Source organism: Takifugu flavidus, chromosome 1 (genome assembly GCF_003711565.1).
Source record: "Takifugu flavidus isolate HTHZ2018 chromosome 1, ASM371156v2, whole genome shotgun sequence".
NCBI lineage: Eukaryota > Metazoa > Chordata > Actinopteri > Tetraodontiformes > Tetraodontidae > Takifugu > Takifugu flavidus.
This window is the reverse complement of record NC_079520.1, coordinates 5,953,886-5,972,565: the sequence shown is the minus strand read 5'-3', so window position 1 is coordinate 5,972,565 and position 18,680 is coordinate 5,953,886. Positions and strand designations below refer to the sequence as shown.

Sequence of the window (18,680 nt, the reverse complement as noted above, 5' to 3'; positions counted from 1 at the left end):
GCTGTGTGTGTTTGTGCTGAGCGTTGTCATAGGTGCGTGATAGCTGCTGTTTAAGCGTGTTTATGCCATTGCTCTTTCTGGATGCGGTTGTCGTTAAGTCCTTGCAAGTGTTTTCATTTCTTTTGGATGAAAGTGGAAGTGGAGCTGGAATCTGTTTTGATTCCAATGGCACGTGCAAGGATGCAAGGATGTGCATCCTTTTCTGTGTAGCGTGGTTCTTTCATTTGCCTTTTCTTTCATTATAATGGATTATGGTCCCAAGCTTGTCCAATTCAGATGCGCCAAGTAATGGATGAGTTTCTATGCAAGAAGGTGACGCAGAAAATGTTTATACCGTCTGATTTTACTGTAAATGAATCAGACATCTATGCTGATCTGTTTTCAACAATATCAGGCACTTTTAGCGATGTTATTTAGCCACGGAGAGTGGAGCCTCCCAAAGCATATGCTCATTCATTCCACCATCTCAGGAAAATTAATTTCTCAAAGTTGCCTTCAGCTGCAAGTCTGGCTATTGCACAGCTGTTGGAACCAACTGCAGCGTTTTAAAATTATCTCCACGCGATGAATCACTCAGATTGGCAAAACACCCAGTTTCTGCTGGATTCACTCTATATGAAATACTCAATCATCCTCTGCTGCAGAGCCCAATGCAGTATTTCTGTCACTGCAGGCAAAATACAAACTAATGATTATATTATTGTTCTTCTCTCCCCTGCCCAACTTCTGGCTTGCCATGCACGTCTAATATGGACATCTACGCAGGCTCAGGTCAGTGCCGTTCATTCTACATCCTCTGCTTTAGATAATGATGAGAAAATGCATGCCAGATTTGTCTAAATTACACATTCGTGCGACCCCTGGATCAGCAGAAAGAACAGTAGACAAGGGAGCCTAATGACAATCGGACGACATCCCATCTGTGCTGCTTAACAGTCACATTCTTGAGAACATTAAGGACGTCATTACATTTGTTGGTAGAACTTTTCCGTGTGCACTTAAAGAACACGAGCTTGGCGGTTCAACTCAAATAAAAACGAAAGAGCAGATGGTAATTAGCAAACTTTTTAACAAGAGTTTCTGCTCTGTATGTTCTGATTACATCTGCCAGAGTGTCTTTTAAATGTTGCTGCCCTTTTTTTTCTGCTGACGTTACTTTTCTGCACGTATTAGATCCGCGATGTGCCATAGTGCGCTGTGCCAACGTGTTGGTGAAGGTAAACAACGCTGGGAATAAAAAGAATGTTGACAATTTTGGTGATGGAAATTAGCTACTAAGTTATGATTGCGCTCCTCCAGTCATATAGTTGCCAGCTTACCCAGCAGGGGCATCTGCAGGGACAGATGGGAGATGATGAGGGTGTGTAATAGGCATCTGTGTGGCCCAGAGGGGAGGGAATAATCAACCCTCGTTCTCTCTTTACTACCCGCACACACACACTTTTTCCACACCATCCCACTCATTATAGCTTGTCATAGTTTTTCCACCAACTGTCCTCTTGAGGACACCTTTCACGATGGCAGATTGTTGCATAGATTGAGTGTTTAAGGTGTGTTCGCGGGACCATCGTGCTCATGTTTGCCCCGACAGTGCGCAACTCTGCTGGTGGTTTCGGATGAAGAAGCTCAACACAGCCTGAGGCATTTAGTGGAAGTGCCCTTTGCCATCTCCATCATCATCTTTCCTCTGTCGAAATTCATATTTTCCTGTATTGTTTAGCGCTGATATCGCTGAGTGGTCGAGTGGAGATTTACTTTTCAGACTCAGACTTCCCTAAAAGGAGGTTTAATCACAGTTAACCATATACCACAAATGTATGAGTACATTTATTTCTTATCTCGCATTGTGCCTTGCGGGTAACTTCATTATCAACCATAATTTTTTTCAACCAGGTTTTATGAACATTTGAAAAATAATGGGTCAATAGAGGCAGCAGAAATCCAGATTTATGTTAAATTAGTATAAAAAGAGGAATGTTGATGGAACTGTAGGTTCCGCTCAGTGGCAAAAATTTGATGTTAATTTGAAAAGACGTATTCTTTTTTACATCAGCAAATTTATCGTTCAAAAAAGGGACACTTTTTCTCTTTAATGAATATGCATTCGATTCATTCCGCACAGCTTTTTTACAATTTGTTGATGGAATGATTTTTAGCATCTGTTTGAAAGTGCCTTCTCCACTTGAGTGTAAATACACCTCTTTAAAAGCAGCTGCGAATTTTGGTTACACTCTGGACTTATACGGCTAACCGGGGGCTGCTTAAGTGCTGCATGATGCTGCATTTGCATTGCATTCAATTTATTTACTGGTTCGGCTGAATGCCGCTGAGCGATGTGTGCACACAGGTAAAAGCTGTGGTGTTTAGCAGACTTTAATGATGCGTGAAGGGTCGTTAAGGCCTGGTCTGAATGCTTTCAGAATGCCAAGGCTGAACTAAGTGTGTGTCTTTTGTTATTGTAAGCTTTCCACCAGAAACAAAGGGACAATGCGCACAGATGCAAAAGAACTTGTAATGGAATTGTTCAGTTCAAATGAACAGGTCATCACGTCTATTGCCAGTATTCAATATTTTTCATCACTGGGAACTGCAGGCGTCACATGCAGAGCAACCTTAGCATGCATACAGCTTTATGTTGAAAAATAAAGACCGCACTCAGAGGCCAGTGTAAGAGCTGACATTAAACAACACGGTGGCATTGAAGGCAGACAAGAAATTACACTGAAGTTTGCAATTTTCAGAGGAAAAAACTGCTTTTAACCTTTGAGACATCTCATTCCTCATTATCACAGCTACATCCCAACATGTTTAACTCTGTTTGCATGTTGATTTGCATGCATGTACATTTATTCCTCACCCGTCTGCTTTCTTGCGCTCCTCTGGTACAAGCCCCTAATTGTGTGTGTTTCCTTACGGACGCCTGCAGGTGTATGAAGCTGTGCCTTGCCACAGTGATTGCAGCCAGTATGAGTGGCGGGTTGAATCCTGGTCCATTTGTACTATTAACGCTGTGGACGACCTGCCAGCCTGCGGGGAGGGAGTCCAGAGCCGCAAGATCAGGTCAGTGAGTCAGCCAGCCTCGGCATCTCGCTGGGTTGGCACACCGGGAGGAATAAATCTACGCTGCAAACAGCCAGGCAACAATACCGATTTAAATGATCTCTCCTTTGCTGTTTATCAAGTCAGAAGTTACCAGTCAATGAATCTAAGGGAGACTTGAAATTCATTTATAGCACATTTGAAGTTGGGGAGCCAGGCTGATTTTTTGATGAAGACCAGGACAGTCCTCCAGGTGACAAGACATAAATTAAAAAAAATGGAACAATGGATTAAGGGTGGACCTTTGCTTCCGCAGGATCAGCACTGATCTAAATCATGGCCAGGCTTTAAATACTGTGTGATTAATGGACCAAAACTCCATTGGACTCTCACTATGCAAAACTATGCAAAACTCCAGTGTTCGAAAACTTCTCTTCAAACATAGGCCTATGTAGAAAGACAAATGACCAAGTAAACACACACTGTAGAGACCTCTGAGCAAATGAAGAAGCAGCCAAATCTCATGCGCAAGTCGGGCTCTAAGTGGGCCCCAGAGGCCAGTTGCACAGACGTGTTTTGCTGCTCTGCCAGGTGTGTGAAGAAGGGAACGAGCGGCGAGGCCGGCGGCGTGGATGTGAGTTTATGTGATCAAGAGGAAATGCCGTCCAGAGCCCAGGTCTGCTTCCTCGCCTGTCCTAAAGACTGTGTCACATCAGCCTGGGGACCATGGAGCAGCTGTCCTCTGGTGAGAAGAAATAACTGGCTTTTTTTTAGCCTGCGGCTAAACACTTTGATATCAGGTTGTGTAATGTATGTTACACATGAACTAGCACCGAAGTAAGAATTAATTTCTTTCCATGCAATATTCACACTCCCACTCAACAGCTAACAAATGTATGAATATAAAGTCTTTCCACTGTTGCTCATTTCTGAATGTTGCCTTCTTATTTAGTCAATTCATGTCATTTCCTATTCCCCATATATCCAGTTTATTATCTTAGATAGCAGATTTAAAATAGAACAATGTTTCATTGAATTTCCTCCACACAAATCTTCAAGATATTGTTGCATTATCATTAAAAAATCAGGGGAAATATTTGTGATTAAAGATCAAGACAAGTGCTTGACCTTTTTGTGTCTTAGCTTTTGCGGCACGATTTCAGAGCGTGAATTGTTGTTCTTCTATTTTCCATCCAAGGTTAGCCCTGAGGCTAAGACTGCGCAGGATATGTTCCCGAGTATTTCTCGCCAAAGGTTTCCAAGAACTATAACTGGGTTCGCAGATCCTTGTCCAATATAATGCTTCAAAGGTCTGGAACCTGGAGACAGGAAGGAGAGATTATTAAGAGATTAATTAATAAGTCCAATTTTCCCCCTCCGAGAATTTTGTCATTATATGTTTGTGTACGTGGACTTAGCAAAACAGATAGCTCCTACAACAACTGACATCAAAAATGATTTATTATTAATGGACTAGGAGCACAGAGGGAGGTGGGAGAGGAGGAGCAGGGGAGGTGAAACAGGTGGCAACAAAATGATTCACAGACATTTAGTGCAACCGAGTCTGATTTAGAAAACAGAACAGACCTGAACAAGGGAGGTTCTGGTGAGTTAACCAGGTTCTGATTCAGGCTTTAGTCACTGAAAGCCACATTATGGTGATCCGTGGTGGCCGTAAAGCCAAAATCTTTTTGCATTTAGTTGTGTGTGTGCAAAATTCAGCATGTGCTTGAAAACAATAAAATAACCAGTGCAAAGATTGTAAGGCTAAGCTATTTCCTATGATGCAACATTAGGTCAGGATTAGATTTTAAACTTTTATAAAGCTGCTGTTGCAGTTTCTCAGAGGTAAAAATGAAGGTGATCTCCTCTAGGTTCTGGGTATGAAGAGAAAGAGGGCACTCTGCACAACACAAACACGCTGGCTGGCCGGATTTGATCTGATCTATTTCATACATTTGATCAGTTCCTTTCTCAGAGCACAGGAGTGTCATTTTACTCACTCTGATTTAGCACCACTGATGAACCTTACACACCCATTTTCACTCAGTTCAGGAGAAGACTGATGATCCCAGTTACAGTAATAAGCAACGCTGGTGAAGTGATTCCAATCTGCACGGCTACTTTTCTCTCTGACCAAGCAAGAGCGAACGTGTGCGATTGATTTGCATAATGTTACTGTGCTTACATGCTCATTGTGTCAGCATTAACCTACAGCAGACGAGATTAATTCATATCCGAACCTAATTGGTTCTATCACGGCACTTTTAAAGCTCGAGCCCGACAATTCTAGGCCCTGAGGTTTAATATGACATGAAAAATCTGTGCATACGGCTGAATAAGGCGCAAATGGATATGGCAGTCAGGGGAGGGGCACGCTGCTCAGATTGTCCAGCAGTGGAGGTGGAAAGATGGGAAGAAAACAGTGCACGGCCTAAAGGTGAGACATGTGATTGTTTATCAGAAATTCATGGTCACAGCGGGGGCCTGACATCAAGACTGCGGTGGGGGCAGGTGTGAGGAATGAACTAATGGAGGAATAAAGTGCTAATTGAACGTTTAAATGACCACCCTGATTTGAAGTCTAGTGTTGAGTGGAGTAGGCGGATTCCTGCTGGGCCAGCTGATTTCTTCTTAGGCTCTGAGCAGAGACACAAGTTTATATTCACAGTTTGTTCCAATCTGAAGATTCTTTTAAAGGGTATTCACACACACACACACACACACACGCACACACACATATAGGGCCTCAATAAGTACAGAGCATTTAATCAAACCTATTTTCACCACATAAGTAACAGTACAGTTGCTTTAATAACAAAATGAAGCATTTCTAATCTTTGCTGCAGCATTAATTCAGCTGTTGTATAAATAAGCTTTTTTAAATCTACTGTAAGTTTAGATCTAAATAAATTCGTGTCTTTTTTTTTTTTTACCTTGTTTTGTTTCACAGCCTTGCAACTACCAAACATCGAGGAACAGGACCAGACAAATCCTTCGACCCCCAGCGTCACCACAAGACCCACCCTGCCCGGATCTGGTCCAGTCAGAGCCCTGCGTCCTGAACAGCACCTGCTTCACCCATCGGTACAGAGTCTCAGGTAGGATCATCTGCACAGCAGGGTGCCACTCACCTCCTGAAGCCGGTATTATTTCAGTGGTTACGGTTGACTCTGTTTGCGCCGTGTGACCGTAGATTGGAGTACATGCCAGCTGAGTGAACATGCCACGTGTGGGGAGGGTTTCCGCCTGCGTCTCCTCGACTGCATTCGCAGCGATGGAAAAATTGTGGATTCGCAGAAGTGTGAGCAGGTAAAAAATGCAAAGATCATAACGATACACTTCCTGTGTCAAAGGGTCTAACCTCCAGCCTTCGTAGACACTGAGCACCAGTTGTCTGGCTCTCTCCTTGAGTGTGAATTTCATCACTCTCAGTGTGACATGCACAAGTTTTCGATTATTGCCATGACAAATTGAAATGAGGAGCAAGTAGTCATGTTACAAGAATAACCTTGTTATACTTGAAATGCTACTTGCTTTAGCCACACTGTCCTGCAGCCTGTTTCTCATATAACACCCTCACTCTTTCCAAACAAAATCAGCCAACTGTCCTCACAAGTCTGCTGTTTATCCTGCAGCTGGGTCTGGTCAACAAGTGGACGCTGTCAGAGAGCTGTGTGGTGGACTGTCCCATCAGCTGCATACTCTCAGACTGGACACCGTGGACAGACTGCTCGCGCACGTGTGGCAGTCAGGGTAAATAAACGGAACCTGCAGACAAGAACACAAGTGGACACACAGTCCATCTCATGTGCCTCATTATTCCAAGTCAAGCATTCTCAGAGTTGTTGAGTTGAGCAGGAATATATTAGAATGTATTAATATTTATCAGTATATGTAATTCACAGCCTCATTATACGGAGTAGCAGTGCGCCACACTGTTTTTTCTTCATTAATGTATGTATTAATATTCTCACTTCATTATCACTCACCAGTTTTTCTCATCATTAATTCACACTTTGCTTTATGAGGTTATAGTTTAAGAAAGTGACCTTTGCGGGTGTCATAAATGATTCACTGTTCATAAATACAATAATGGTACTTTGAAAGTGCAATTAGACAGCTATAACCTCATGCAATATACAAAAGCTAATAATTAAACCTGGATAAAAATGTTGCTGTTCAATCAAATGTGGTTGATTATTGATTATAACTCCTTGGTACAACCTCGGGCTAGCGCTGCGCTTCAACTCGGGCTTTAGATTTAAGACGCTTGCTGTCGCCGCCGCCGTGACTCTCTCTGCCACTCCCTCGGCTCCGACTGCCGTCAGCTCAGACCCGCTATGGGATTTGAGTTGCTGTATCTGTGTCAGACAGCGCAAGGATCTTTTTTTGTCAGAACTCTAACGTTAACACTGTGGGTTTGATTTTAAACTTGTCCTGTGGCCGTGTTTGCCTGAGAGCAGCGTCTTTACTCACTTGTCTTGGCCGGATGGCTGCTCCAGGCCTGATCTTTGCGGATCAACAAATGAAGCTGTCGCCATAAAACTTTTTCTTTCGCTCATGATTAATGACAGAAAATAGTTTGATGTGAGCATGAAATGGCGCTGTGACACAGATGCATGGAGCTGTTGCACTAATTCCTCTTTGTCATGAGTAAAACATTTTCCCCAGACATCGTCAACCCTAAATAAATCATCATCATACACGTCTGCTGGTGATTTGTTTCTTACGGAGCTTCATATGTGTGTAGTGGGGCGTTTATGAATCCTTAATGCAAACAATTCACACTCTTTTAAATGTATTTTCTGAAATGAATTTCTCCTGCTCCTTTTTTTTCCGACAAATACTTTCTTGGCTTTCATTTTCTGCAGCTTATTCCACGCGCACTCGAAGAATCCTGCAGGAGGCACACGAGGAGGGTCGGCCGTGCCCCAGCCAGCTGACTCAGACCAAACCCTGTCCCATAAGGCCTTGTTACAGGTGGCTGCTCAGTGACTGGTCTCCATGCACTCTGGAGGTACGACTGTTTATTTATTTATTCAGATGGATGGACAAAACACCATATTGACAAACGCCTCCAACTTATAATTAGAAATGTTGTCATTTACCCTCCAGCGTTCAGACATCTCAGCATAAATATGCCATCAGAAAATATCTCACAAATGTCACGCGTGTTTGTGCATCCGTGCAGGGCGCTCAGTGCGGTGAGGGGCTTCACAGACGGAACCTGACATGCGTGGTCCACTGGGGGGACTGGCCCGAGTCAGCCCCTCAGCCGGTGCCGGAGGACTTGTGTGGTGACAGACGTCTGAGGGCGATCCAGCAGGAGATGGAGAAGCCCTGCTTTATCCCCTGTCCAGGTAAACCTACAGTCAGATACATCTAATTAGCTTTACTTCTCCCCACTCAGCATAGGATACAGGCCTGCACACAATATTACAGTTCTATCATCAGCTTATTAAGTGTGGTGCTATTGGTTTGCACGAGTTATTAATTGCTTTAACATTTCTAATGTCTGACTTGATGGATAATGAATAATCATGTGCCTGTGTTTGTTTGAACATAAACTAATGTGCTGTAACTAAATGCACCTGTCTACTCATCCAAATCTTTGACATTTCCAGCTGTTGAATAATGATCAGAAAATCAAGAAACAGTCGCAGGCAAACTAATGAGTCTCATCGGTCTGCAGTGATCGATCAATGGCAACATTGAAGACGCACTACAATATTATGGAGCAAAAGGCTAAATGAAAGAAATGAGAGTACTTGAGCAAATGGAAATATATCTGATTTTTCTTAATTCACTGCAGCCTCAAATTGCAAATAGATCTTAAAATGCAAAAACTTCTTGAGCTCTAAACTCCCCTCAGATAACGCCAGTTTGGCTGGTTTAGCTGCTGCACAGCATCATTATAACATACACTGCCAGAATTGTCTCGCAGCTATTTGAGCCTCTGCCCACTCTTTGCATCACAGTCATATTTAGAACGCGTGATGCTCACAGGGATGGTGATGATAGTTGGTTAATGCACAGACAGCACCTAAAGTTAGGGGAGGAGTGTGTGAAAGGGGCCAGATTTGTTTCCAGGCTAATGAGTTTTGTCACAACTTAGAGTTGTGACTGTAGAAAAGTATGAAAGGGCCTCAGGGCAGGTAAATATACAAAATTGCTTTTTTTAGTTTACAACCAAACTGTATGGCAATTTTAAAATGTCTTTTTGTTCGTTGTTGACATTCTTCTCTTGCTGCCTCAAGATAGCAAACTGTCAGCAAAGAATCAGTATGCAGCTTATGTTAAGACCCACGTGTCAACTGACTCACTGATGGACTGAAGTCCTGTGGAAACAGAGACGAGGAGTTTGAATATTTAATGAGTAATTACATGGAGATTAAACGTGCAACTGTTCTGGCTCATTAATGTGCCATTTGCTGGAGTAGGCAAGGTGACCGAAACACTGGAGAAACCCAGAGTCTGACCCTTGAGCAAGCATCAGCGGCAAGAATACCCCCCCCCCCCCCTTAACTTTGTTTTTCACCTCAGAGAGACGAGATTAAGAGACACATATTCCATAGATGCTAATGTTTTAGTCATGGTTTGTTACCCTGAATATGTAAAGCTGAACGTGTCAGAAGAGTCAGAGGTCAGCTCACAGATATGAGCCCCAGCAGGAGAGGAATTCTACCACTGCCTGTATGTTTGAGGTGTAAATGAATGCGTAAATGTGCAAAAGGCCAGCGTGCACTAAAGCCCAACAAATGCCTAGAACAAATGTGGATTTCCATCCATTCTATTTTTCATATAGTTATGGTAACTTCTATTGAAATGGCCTTGAGTGAATATAAAGGAGAAACTGTGACTGCGGACACTCCTACATGACACGTGTCCTACAGAAGACACAGTTTATGCAGATAATAGCCCAACTTCTCTTACTGTCAGGATGGTATAAAAAAAGGACATTATCTGTACGGGATACTCCGCTGGATGTACGTGCCAACTCTACCATGATGTGAGTGGAGCATTTACCGCCAGTAAAAGAGCCTCTGGCCGGCTGACAGCCATGACCTAAATCACTTGTCACTGTCAAGCTTCATTATATTTCCACAGTGTGGAATGCCTTCGGCACGCTCAGCCGATGCGCACGCCGGCTCCACCAGTTCGGCTTCTAACGTCTGACTCGGGTCTGATTTTCCCAAGGAAAACAGACTCATTATCATCTGATAAGAAGATCACTCTGATCTCTTTAGGCATAACTCTCACCAAGCAGGCCTGTCCCGAATACATCTGCTCTGGAGGACATCTTCTGGTGTTTGAATTTGTGTTTGCGTCTTCGTCCCCGATCCCCATGTTGATTCGTCGGTCACCGTGCCTGTGCTGCGATCTGTGGCTGAGGACCATGTGTGTTTGACAGCGGGTGTGTACAGTGTACATATCTGCTCGTGCATGTGGCGGTACGAAAGTGGCAAAGCCGTGTGGGAGGCCAGCAGGGGTTGTCGACGCGTATGCGATACAAATCATATGTGCGTTGTTTGCCGTGCGCTCCCCGCAGCGTGCCTCCACAGCATGAGGTCGGAGCCGATTGATTAGATCCGCGTAAAGATGAAAGATAATGAGGCGCCTCCATCCACATTCACGGGTGGGGGCTTGGGGGCAGAGAATCCGAGGGCTGTTTTGGCTGAGGAGCTGCAAAAGTGGGTGATATTATCTCCACACGCTCCCTGTATTGAGGACTACGCGGGAAATTGATGCTTGACCTTGAAGGAAGCAGGAATTAAGGTGTTATTGCTACACCCTCTGAATGCATCAACCAGATTTTATCCACCCACGCTTCCCAAATCAATTTAGCTCCCAAAACCTTTCCCAGAATTGGCTATTTGCTTGAAAACAAATGTTTTTTTCCCTGCTAAAGTGTGCCTAAGTGGTTTTTACAGTCTTTTAAGTGCTATGGAAGCCAGCAGGGCAGCTTGTAAGGAGATCCTTAAAAAAATACTTTCAAGGCATGTTGATAGGAGCCGGTTATTAACTGCAGTAATCAGCAAGTTTTTTTTTTTTTTTGCCTTTTGTCTTCTGCCGGCAGGGGACTGCCATTTAACAGTTTGGTCTTCGTGGAGCACCTGCCAGCTGACCTGCCTGGAGGGGCGGAGTTTCGAAACCACCGGCCGCCACGCTCGTTCCAGAGCTGTGATTATTCAGGTCTTGGAGAACAAAGGCAGCTGCCCACATCAAGTGTATGAAAGCCGACTGTGTAAAGGTACCAAATGAAACAAAGCCGGGCCTTTCATTTTTTTTTAAACGTAGTGTCTAATATAAAGCAGCTATAATAATGACTGACATTACTGCTCGTGTATCCTGGATACCATGTAAAGACCTCAGGAAATAATGACCCACCTCAGCGTTTATTTTATGGCCTTTTAGTGTGTCAGTCAGAGATAAAAGGATACGTGGGCACTTATGTCGAGGAGACACAAATGCTTTTCAGGTAGAACGCGATAAAAAGTAATAAAACTGCATAAATTTGGATTCATGTTTTTAAAAAGAGATCAATCATTTGACCTATACCTGGCCGGTTGTGCCCTTCGTGGTTATGATCATTCTACCACCGAAGAGGAGCTGCAATCACGAAACAGACAGCTAAACCTGCTCCTTTCTTTAAAGACGTGTACCACTGGCTTTTTCAACATTTTGGGAGCTTATTCTAATCAAATACTGTCTTGTGTATCTGTTGCTACAATGGTCTTTTATATGTCTGTAAAAACACTGTAAAGGAGTTGAGGATGCGTCCCTGTACCCATTCATGCTCTCCATTGTAATTTTCTGCCTCGTTTCTTTGATCTGGACGTGCACAGAGCAGCAAGCGTTTCAGCATGTTTCTTTATGCAGATCAATCTTCCCCTCCGGTTCGCCACAGCAAAATAAAAGGCTTCCTCATGGAGAAAATGAAAGGTGTCTTTCATACGTTTCCAGCCACTTTGTACTATCTAATTTTCTTCCAAAGCTGCATTTGTCCAGAGCGCACGTGCCCCCGTTTCTATTGAATTACAATATGTTGTTGTGCACCAAAGGAAGCGGTTAATTTCCCTGACATCCCAAAGAAAGGAACAATATTTTGCCCACTGGAAGGGCATTTTTCTTTGGTATTTGAGGAGCACCCCTGACCTAACGTTGCTGCTGTTTGTACTTTATTGATTTTTTTTTTTAACAGGAGGAAAGTGCCACAGCTACCAGTGGAGAACAGGAGGATGGAGCAACAATGAACGAGTGGTGTGGTGTCAACGCTCAGACGGTGTCAATGTCACAGGTGAGTAGAGTCACGTGATCACCTGGGACAGGCTGTAACAGCACTAACGGGAACATGCGGTAAATGTGAACTTTATTTCAAGTTCTATTCAGCACTCTGAAATTTCAGCTTAATAGACACGAATCCTCAAAGTAGGTAAAAAAGCACAATTACTGAAATACAGACAAAAGTGGTTATTGTGCAGTAAGACTTCTCAATGCTGCAATTATACACCCGATTCTGCAATAACCTTTATTCTGTTTAATTTGGAGTTCAATTCAGGGTTATGTTTGATTAGGCATTCATCAAATAATTTGCAAAAGAATATCACTTAATGAATGATACTTCTCTAGACTATTAAATTACCGTTGCTTTTGTTCAAGTGTAAAATGTATCAACATTTTTAGGATTATAGAAAATGGTCCATAAAGATTCCAATAGAATAATAGTCTGCTCTGTTTCTAGTGGACTTTATAAATATTCTACCATTAGTTGTTTACTAGCTTCAATGGTGTTAATTTTGAATGACACAGTTGTAAACAATTAAATAAGATAATATTAAGGGACATCAACAGATTTCACAACCAACGGCAAGTATAAACTACCAGGAAAGTGATGGTTAAGAAACAAGTGACAAGCAGAGGTAGAATAAGTATTTGGTCTTAATAAATCTATTTTTGCTGTTTTGTACAGTAAATATCCTCTGTGTCCTGTGAAAAGCATCACACATGCAGAAAGAAAGGGAGAATCATTTTAGGGAAGTGTTCCAAGTTAAATATAACGCCTTATTTGATCTACCTATTCTCAGCACAGCCCCTATTGATTTCCCCTCTCCCTCTTAACCAAAGTAATCAATAAGCCCGAGTCTGAGCCGCCAGGCTTTCAATCCTTATAAATACAATCACGCATCTGTATCGGTGGGAAGCCTAGAGGAAGAGAACAAAGGTAAGTGTGCTGTGGGAACAGAAGCTTTAGGCAAACTTGAAATGCTGTAAATAGCGAGGGAGTGTGATCCTATCGGTTTAACAACGCGTTGCAGGTAAATGTGAGCCCAGGAGGAACGTCCCGCCTCAGCAGGGAAGCCAGCAGCCCAGAGACATTGCTTTAATATTCTGACACGCAATTTTCCATGTAGGGATTAAAACCGTTCATGGATTGATCGGAGGCCGTGATAGGCTAGCGAGCCCATTTGTCAGGTGTGGCAGTGCATTAATTTAGCGATCACTGTGCCGAGGAGCCGAAATGAGAACCTGTTGTTTTTTTGTTTTTTTCCAGGAGGGTGTTTCCCCCAGAAAAGGCCAACCACGGTCAGACACTGCCACCCTCCGTGCACCAAACCCTTCTCACACTGCACGCCGGTAGGATATAGCAGCCGAGATCTCTCCTCCATCTCGACCTCTCCTCCATTTCCTGCTAACAGAGCATTCTAGCTGTGGCGTTAAGCAGACTGTGATGAACGAGACGCCGTTGTTGTAAAGCACGGTCGCTATGCTGCAGCTGGAGGTGAACTCTGTCATTCAGGAACTCTATCAAGATTAGGATGCAGCTGCACAGACACGCCCATAAAAATAAGAATGAATGGGTTTGAAACCTCGCTGCCCCGCTAATGCTCATCAGTGTAATGGCACAAACTCTTCTAAAATATCAGCTCTCAGGAAATGGAAATGGATTCATCGGGCTCTAAAAGGTGCCAGATTGTTCTCTTCTATTTAGGTGGACCTGTTAGACAACGGAAGGAGCCGCTCCGCTGCGTTTGTTTACCAGCTTTGGTGCCATAGTTGCTTTTGTATTTGTCATTAATAGCATTTTCGAGGCTAAGTGCCGATAAACGGGCCCGTCCCTGCTACCCTGAGGAGCAGAGCAGGCATAAATTAAGCAGTGTTGACAGCAGAGCCCGCTCGGTTTCATTGAGAGGTAAAACAGTTCTAGTGCACGTGAGCTTGATTCACCAGCAGCGTCTTATGTCAGGGGGAAGGCAGAGATGTTGTCCCAGTAAATGATGTTCTGGTCCTGGTCCTCCTCCCAACGCAGAGCGGAGTCTGTGGGTGTGAGAGGGGTTACACGGAAGTGATGACCACGCACGGCTTCTTGGACTACTGCACCAGAACACCCGGGGTGGACAGCAGCAAGAAAGCTGATGTCAAAACCACCTCTGGAAGATCCAAAGCCCGACCTTCTCAGGGCCAGGACCTCTTCAATGAGTGGACCTTACGACCGATCGGACCAGGTAGGCGATCCTCACACAGAGGTGTGGAGTCGTTCCTGAGCGCCAGTAAAGCTGCTCGGAGTCTAAAATGAAGGTTTTCTTTGCGCAGATGGCAGAGTGAAGCTGTGGGTTTATGCTGTGACTGCAGTTGGCTTCATCTTGATTCTCTTCATTATCGCGTTAACATTCCTGCTCTGGTACGTACCCTTGCCTTCTGTGCTAGCACCAATGAAAATCAAATAAGAAAATTGTGTTTCCTTCTTTCTGTAGTGCACCGTCAAAGCCCGCTAAGACTTCTTCTCCCGCGCCGCAGAAACCCTTGACCCTGGCCTACGACGGTGACATGGACATGTAAACAGACTCGTATACCTCAGAGACACGATGAGGACACTAACTGCCTTCAGATCCTTGTTTGATGACCATTTTGCCACTTTTACAGCAAGGAGAGAAAAAAAAAGAGCCACATGTTGTATCAGAGAAGGTTGATGGGAGCCGAGAAAGCTTCCTCCTTCACTGAAAGCAAAGTTCAACTTGACTGTCTGGTTATTTGTCTCGTGCTCGTGTCGTGAGGGAGATGCTGGCAGCGGCCGCTCGTGGCATTCCAGGACGAAACAACGGCGCATTTGACATTTGACTCTGTCTCATCAGTGCTGGATCTTTGTGAACGGAAATGTCACAAGGCTTTTGGGTAAACAAGCCTTTTTATGTGGAGCTGGGAATAAACAAGATGCTCTATGCACTACGTTAGTGCTGATTCACTTTGGTTTGGTTCCAACTTTTCTAGTGTTTTAATTGTAATGCAAGTTGTTGCTATGGGATTGTGTTTTGTTGATGATGCCATATGTTGTGTGTTTGTGAACCACCAAACGGAGGCTTTACTTGGATGTCAACAGCACAGCGATGCAGTCGATTCTCACTCTCGGCCACTGACGACTCCAAACAACAACTAAATTTGGTGAAGGTGTTTGGCTCTCAGTGCAGCCAAGAACCATCTGAGAGCAACCTGGACAGACCCGAGTTTTGTTTACACCTTTTTCTTTTTCGGATCTTTTGGCTAATTTTCCATTTTTGCACCGAACACAACAGCTGATACCAAATGCTGGCGGCCACTCATCCCTCAGGCGTGAACAGATCGCCCCAGGTTCCACCCTTTGTTGGGCCCTTTTAGGATTTTCATTTTTCAGTCGACTGAACTTGAAATTCCTCAATTAATTCTGGTTTTCTCTCGTTATTTTTGCGGGAACAGAAACAGTTCTGTGCCATCAAGGTTTCACCACATTTGCAGGCTGGCAGTCAGCAAATGGAGCGACAGGAATACACAATAACTCCAGCCCGTGGCAGCGAGTTTAGGCTGAGGTGGACGGAGACTGGGGATCATTTCTCATGGCTGAGCTTCTCTCTCACTCTCTTCTCTTAATTTTTCTGTTGCTTTTTTCTTTAATTGTCATCTTTTACATTTGGACGTTTGTCTCTCTTCTTTTGTGATGGTTGTGATTCTTTCTGCCGCTGCCATTGAACGTTCTGACTCTGAATGTATTTTAGCAGCAAATCTGAAATCCTGAAGGTTGCCGGGTGTCTGTAGGCACGTTTGAACCGTTTTGGAGATCCGAGTGGCCTTGCAGACATTCTGTTCTACGACATTTTTATTGTTATTCTTTCTGCTGTTTATTAGCCCACAAAGTAAATGTTGAATGGCAGGACTGTGACATGCTAACAATTTGGAGTGAGATGACCGTGTTTTGGCAATTATCTGGCCAGATTTCCACTTTAAAAGAGGGGAAAAAAACATCTTGCAAGAGTCAATTTGGGTAAAAGGTCCAGATACTCTCCCCAAAGGTGTTTTTATTCATTCTTTATGGTATATTTGTGTTACTCTTGTGTGTACATGACGAGCTGGACAACAATGCAAATAAATTGTGGAAATGTGACAATAAAGCCGAGCTTCGTTTCCTCTTTCTTGGACTCTCCTCGCCTGATCTTCAGAGCTGAAAAAGTGCACAGAGAGATGCAGCCGGTGAGGCGAGGCTCATCTGGGGGCTCATCTGGGGGCTCATCTTGTCCTCTGTCATTATCATAGCAGAGCGTTGGCAGCTTGGGAGTGGAACCCTGCTCACATCTTTACGTCCACCAAGCTAATTTGCTCCAGACTGACACTTTTGCTTGAGAGGGGGTTGATTAGAAAACACTGGTGTCTGGTGGTGGGGACGTGGACCCATCTCGTCCCGTCCACTTCGTCTTATCAGAGGGGGGGGGGGAGGAGGAGGGAGCCTTGGCGACATCTTTAGAGATTAGATAAATCAACCCTCTCCTGCCCACCGTACATTCACAGCACGCTGATTTGGGTTTTTTTTGGGGGGGGGGCGTTAGCAAATTTATGTTAAATCCTGCTTCTTACCTCAGGAGCGGGTGAGCTGATGCCCTGATCCGCATACAGGAGAACGTAAACAATGTCAGTTTAAACAAATGCCACTTTCTAAAGCTGTTGTCAAATTACTGTTCAGGTTAAACAGTTGCAGGTTTGTGTAGATAAAAACGTGACATCAATCCTCATTTATTATCAACAGACTGTTGGGATTTCTGGGTTGTGTCTGTCTTTGGCCTGCAGGGGGTGGTGTTGAGCACAATTGGGTGCAGCAGGCACTGCAGGCGGGCACACCTGCAGGCAATTTACATCTTGCTGCCTATTTAAACAGGTTGTGTCTGTTTGGTTGCTTCCGTCGTGTGTTGGTGCTCTGAGTTTATTCTATTCCCGTGCTTCAGCTTTCCCTGGAGGACCGCACCTGTTCCTGTGTTCCTGTTGCCCTGGAGGGCCGCTCCAGCTTCGTGTCTCCTGGAGGGCCGCCCCTGTTCCCCGAGCCCTGGAGGGCTGCCCTCGTGTTCTTTGTGTGCCCCCTCCCCCGAGTAAATAAAGCCGTTGACCTCTCCACCGCTGTGTCCTGGCCTGCGTTTGGGTCCTCTACCCCCACGGCAGGTAACACAGACAGTGAGATCAGAAGCCCTGTGGGTAACACAACAAATAAGTATACACTTCCAGAGAAATTATGGGCACTAAAGTGTCCTTATGTGACTCCTTTCATCTTCTCCACTTAGCAAACACACTGTGTTCAGTCAGCGAACGCAACGTCTGCTCTGCACGGCCCTGAAACATAAAGCAGTAGTAGAAGGGAGGAAGCAATCCTTTGGCTTTCCCGTTGCTGTAGCAACAGTGTTCTATTGCAGTTAAGGGATAATTGATAGTGATCGAGACCTCCCGAGTTCCAACTGAGTTCCACCTCCGTGTAGCCTAATTTACTAACTTACTTTTGTCCAGCAGCGAACCAGGATGGTGGCTCAGCAGTGCACGGAGAACGTTCATCATGTTCCTCCACGTTGATGCACGGGGGCGTTAAAAGTGGGCCTCTTGTAACCGTCCTCAAAAAAGAGGCATTTGCATCTTACATGTTAATTAAATCTAAGGGAAAAAAACGTGGAAGCATCATTTAAGATCGGACAGACAGAAGGTGTCACGGCAACAATCGGAGCCCGGCGCTGAAGGTGCTTCGGAACGTCTCACACCTGAAGGTTCCCGCTGGAATCTGACAGTTACAAGCCTTAAAATATCACACACGTTTTGCAGGCAGCAGGATGTGATTCCAGGCTCGACGGTTCTGAAGGCTCAAAGTGCCCCCCCCCCCCTTCCATCCCAGCAGTGGAAATAGAAAGTCCCGTCCAAATGTCAACCAGAGCTGGGGGGGGGGTGCTCCTGTCTTACCTTCATGTGTTGTGTGACACAGTAACTGGCTGTGACGCACAGTGAAGGTGAGGAGACATCAGTGATTTATGAGCTCACTTCTCTTTCTGCCGTGTCATCATTTACAGCGGCAGTTAGACCTCCAACCTTATATTGCTCAGAGGTTTCCATCCATCCGCCTGCCAGATTCGTTACCGACCTGTTCTGCCGATATAGTTTTGTCTGGGGTGACTCGCCATTAGCTCACTTATTCGATCCTTTGCATTCCCCTTAACTTCATTTGTCTCTTGTAAAATCACCTGATTAGCCTGTTAGCATCTGTAAGAAGCCAGACGAAGAACCTGCCCGTTCCTAAATAAGAAAGAAGTCTCAGCCAGTGATTCTATCTCACTTTGGATTATCATATTTACGCAAAATTTTCATTT

At 44.4% G+C, this 18,680-nt stretch overlaps 1 protein-coding gene across 2 annotated transcripts in view; it reads left to right on the top strand.

Moving 5' to 3' along the window:
- Positions 1–16,460, top strand: part of thsd7ba (thrombospondin, type I, domain containing 7Ba) — a 105,906-nt gene extending 89,446 nt beyond the window's left edge. For both annotated transcript variants that reach the window (XM_057040559.1, XM_057040551.1), the window contains 13 exons: positions 2,927–3,060; positions 3,631–3,784; positions 5,993–6,140; positions 6,236–6,351; positions 6,678–6,795; positions 7,914–8,059; positions 8,234–8,402; positions 11,120–11,293; positions 12,245–12,340; positions 13,595–13,677; positions 14,351–14,546; positions 14,635–14,722; positions 14,796–16,460. In XM_057040559.1, the coding sequence (XP_056896539.1) occupies positions 2,927–3,060; positions 3,631–3,784; positions 5,993–6,140; positions 6,236–6,351; positions 6,678–6,795; positions 7,914–8,059; positions 8,234–8,402; positions 11,120–11,293; positions 12,245–12,340; positions 13,595–13,677; positions 14,351–14,546; positions 14,635–14,722; positions 14,796–14,880 (1,707 nt within the window). In that variant the 3' untranslated portion in view covers positions 14,881–16,460. The remainder of the gene's footprint in view (positions 1–2,926; positions 3,061–3,630; positions 3,785–5,992; positions 6,141–6,235; positions 6,352–6,677; positions 6,796–7,913; positions 8,060–8,233; positions 8,403–11,119; positions 11,294–12,244; positions 12,341–13,594; positions 13,678–14,350; positions 14,547–14,634; positions 14,723–14,795) is intronic.
- Positions 16,461–18,680: the final 2,220 nt, after the last annotated feature.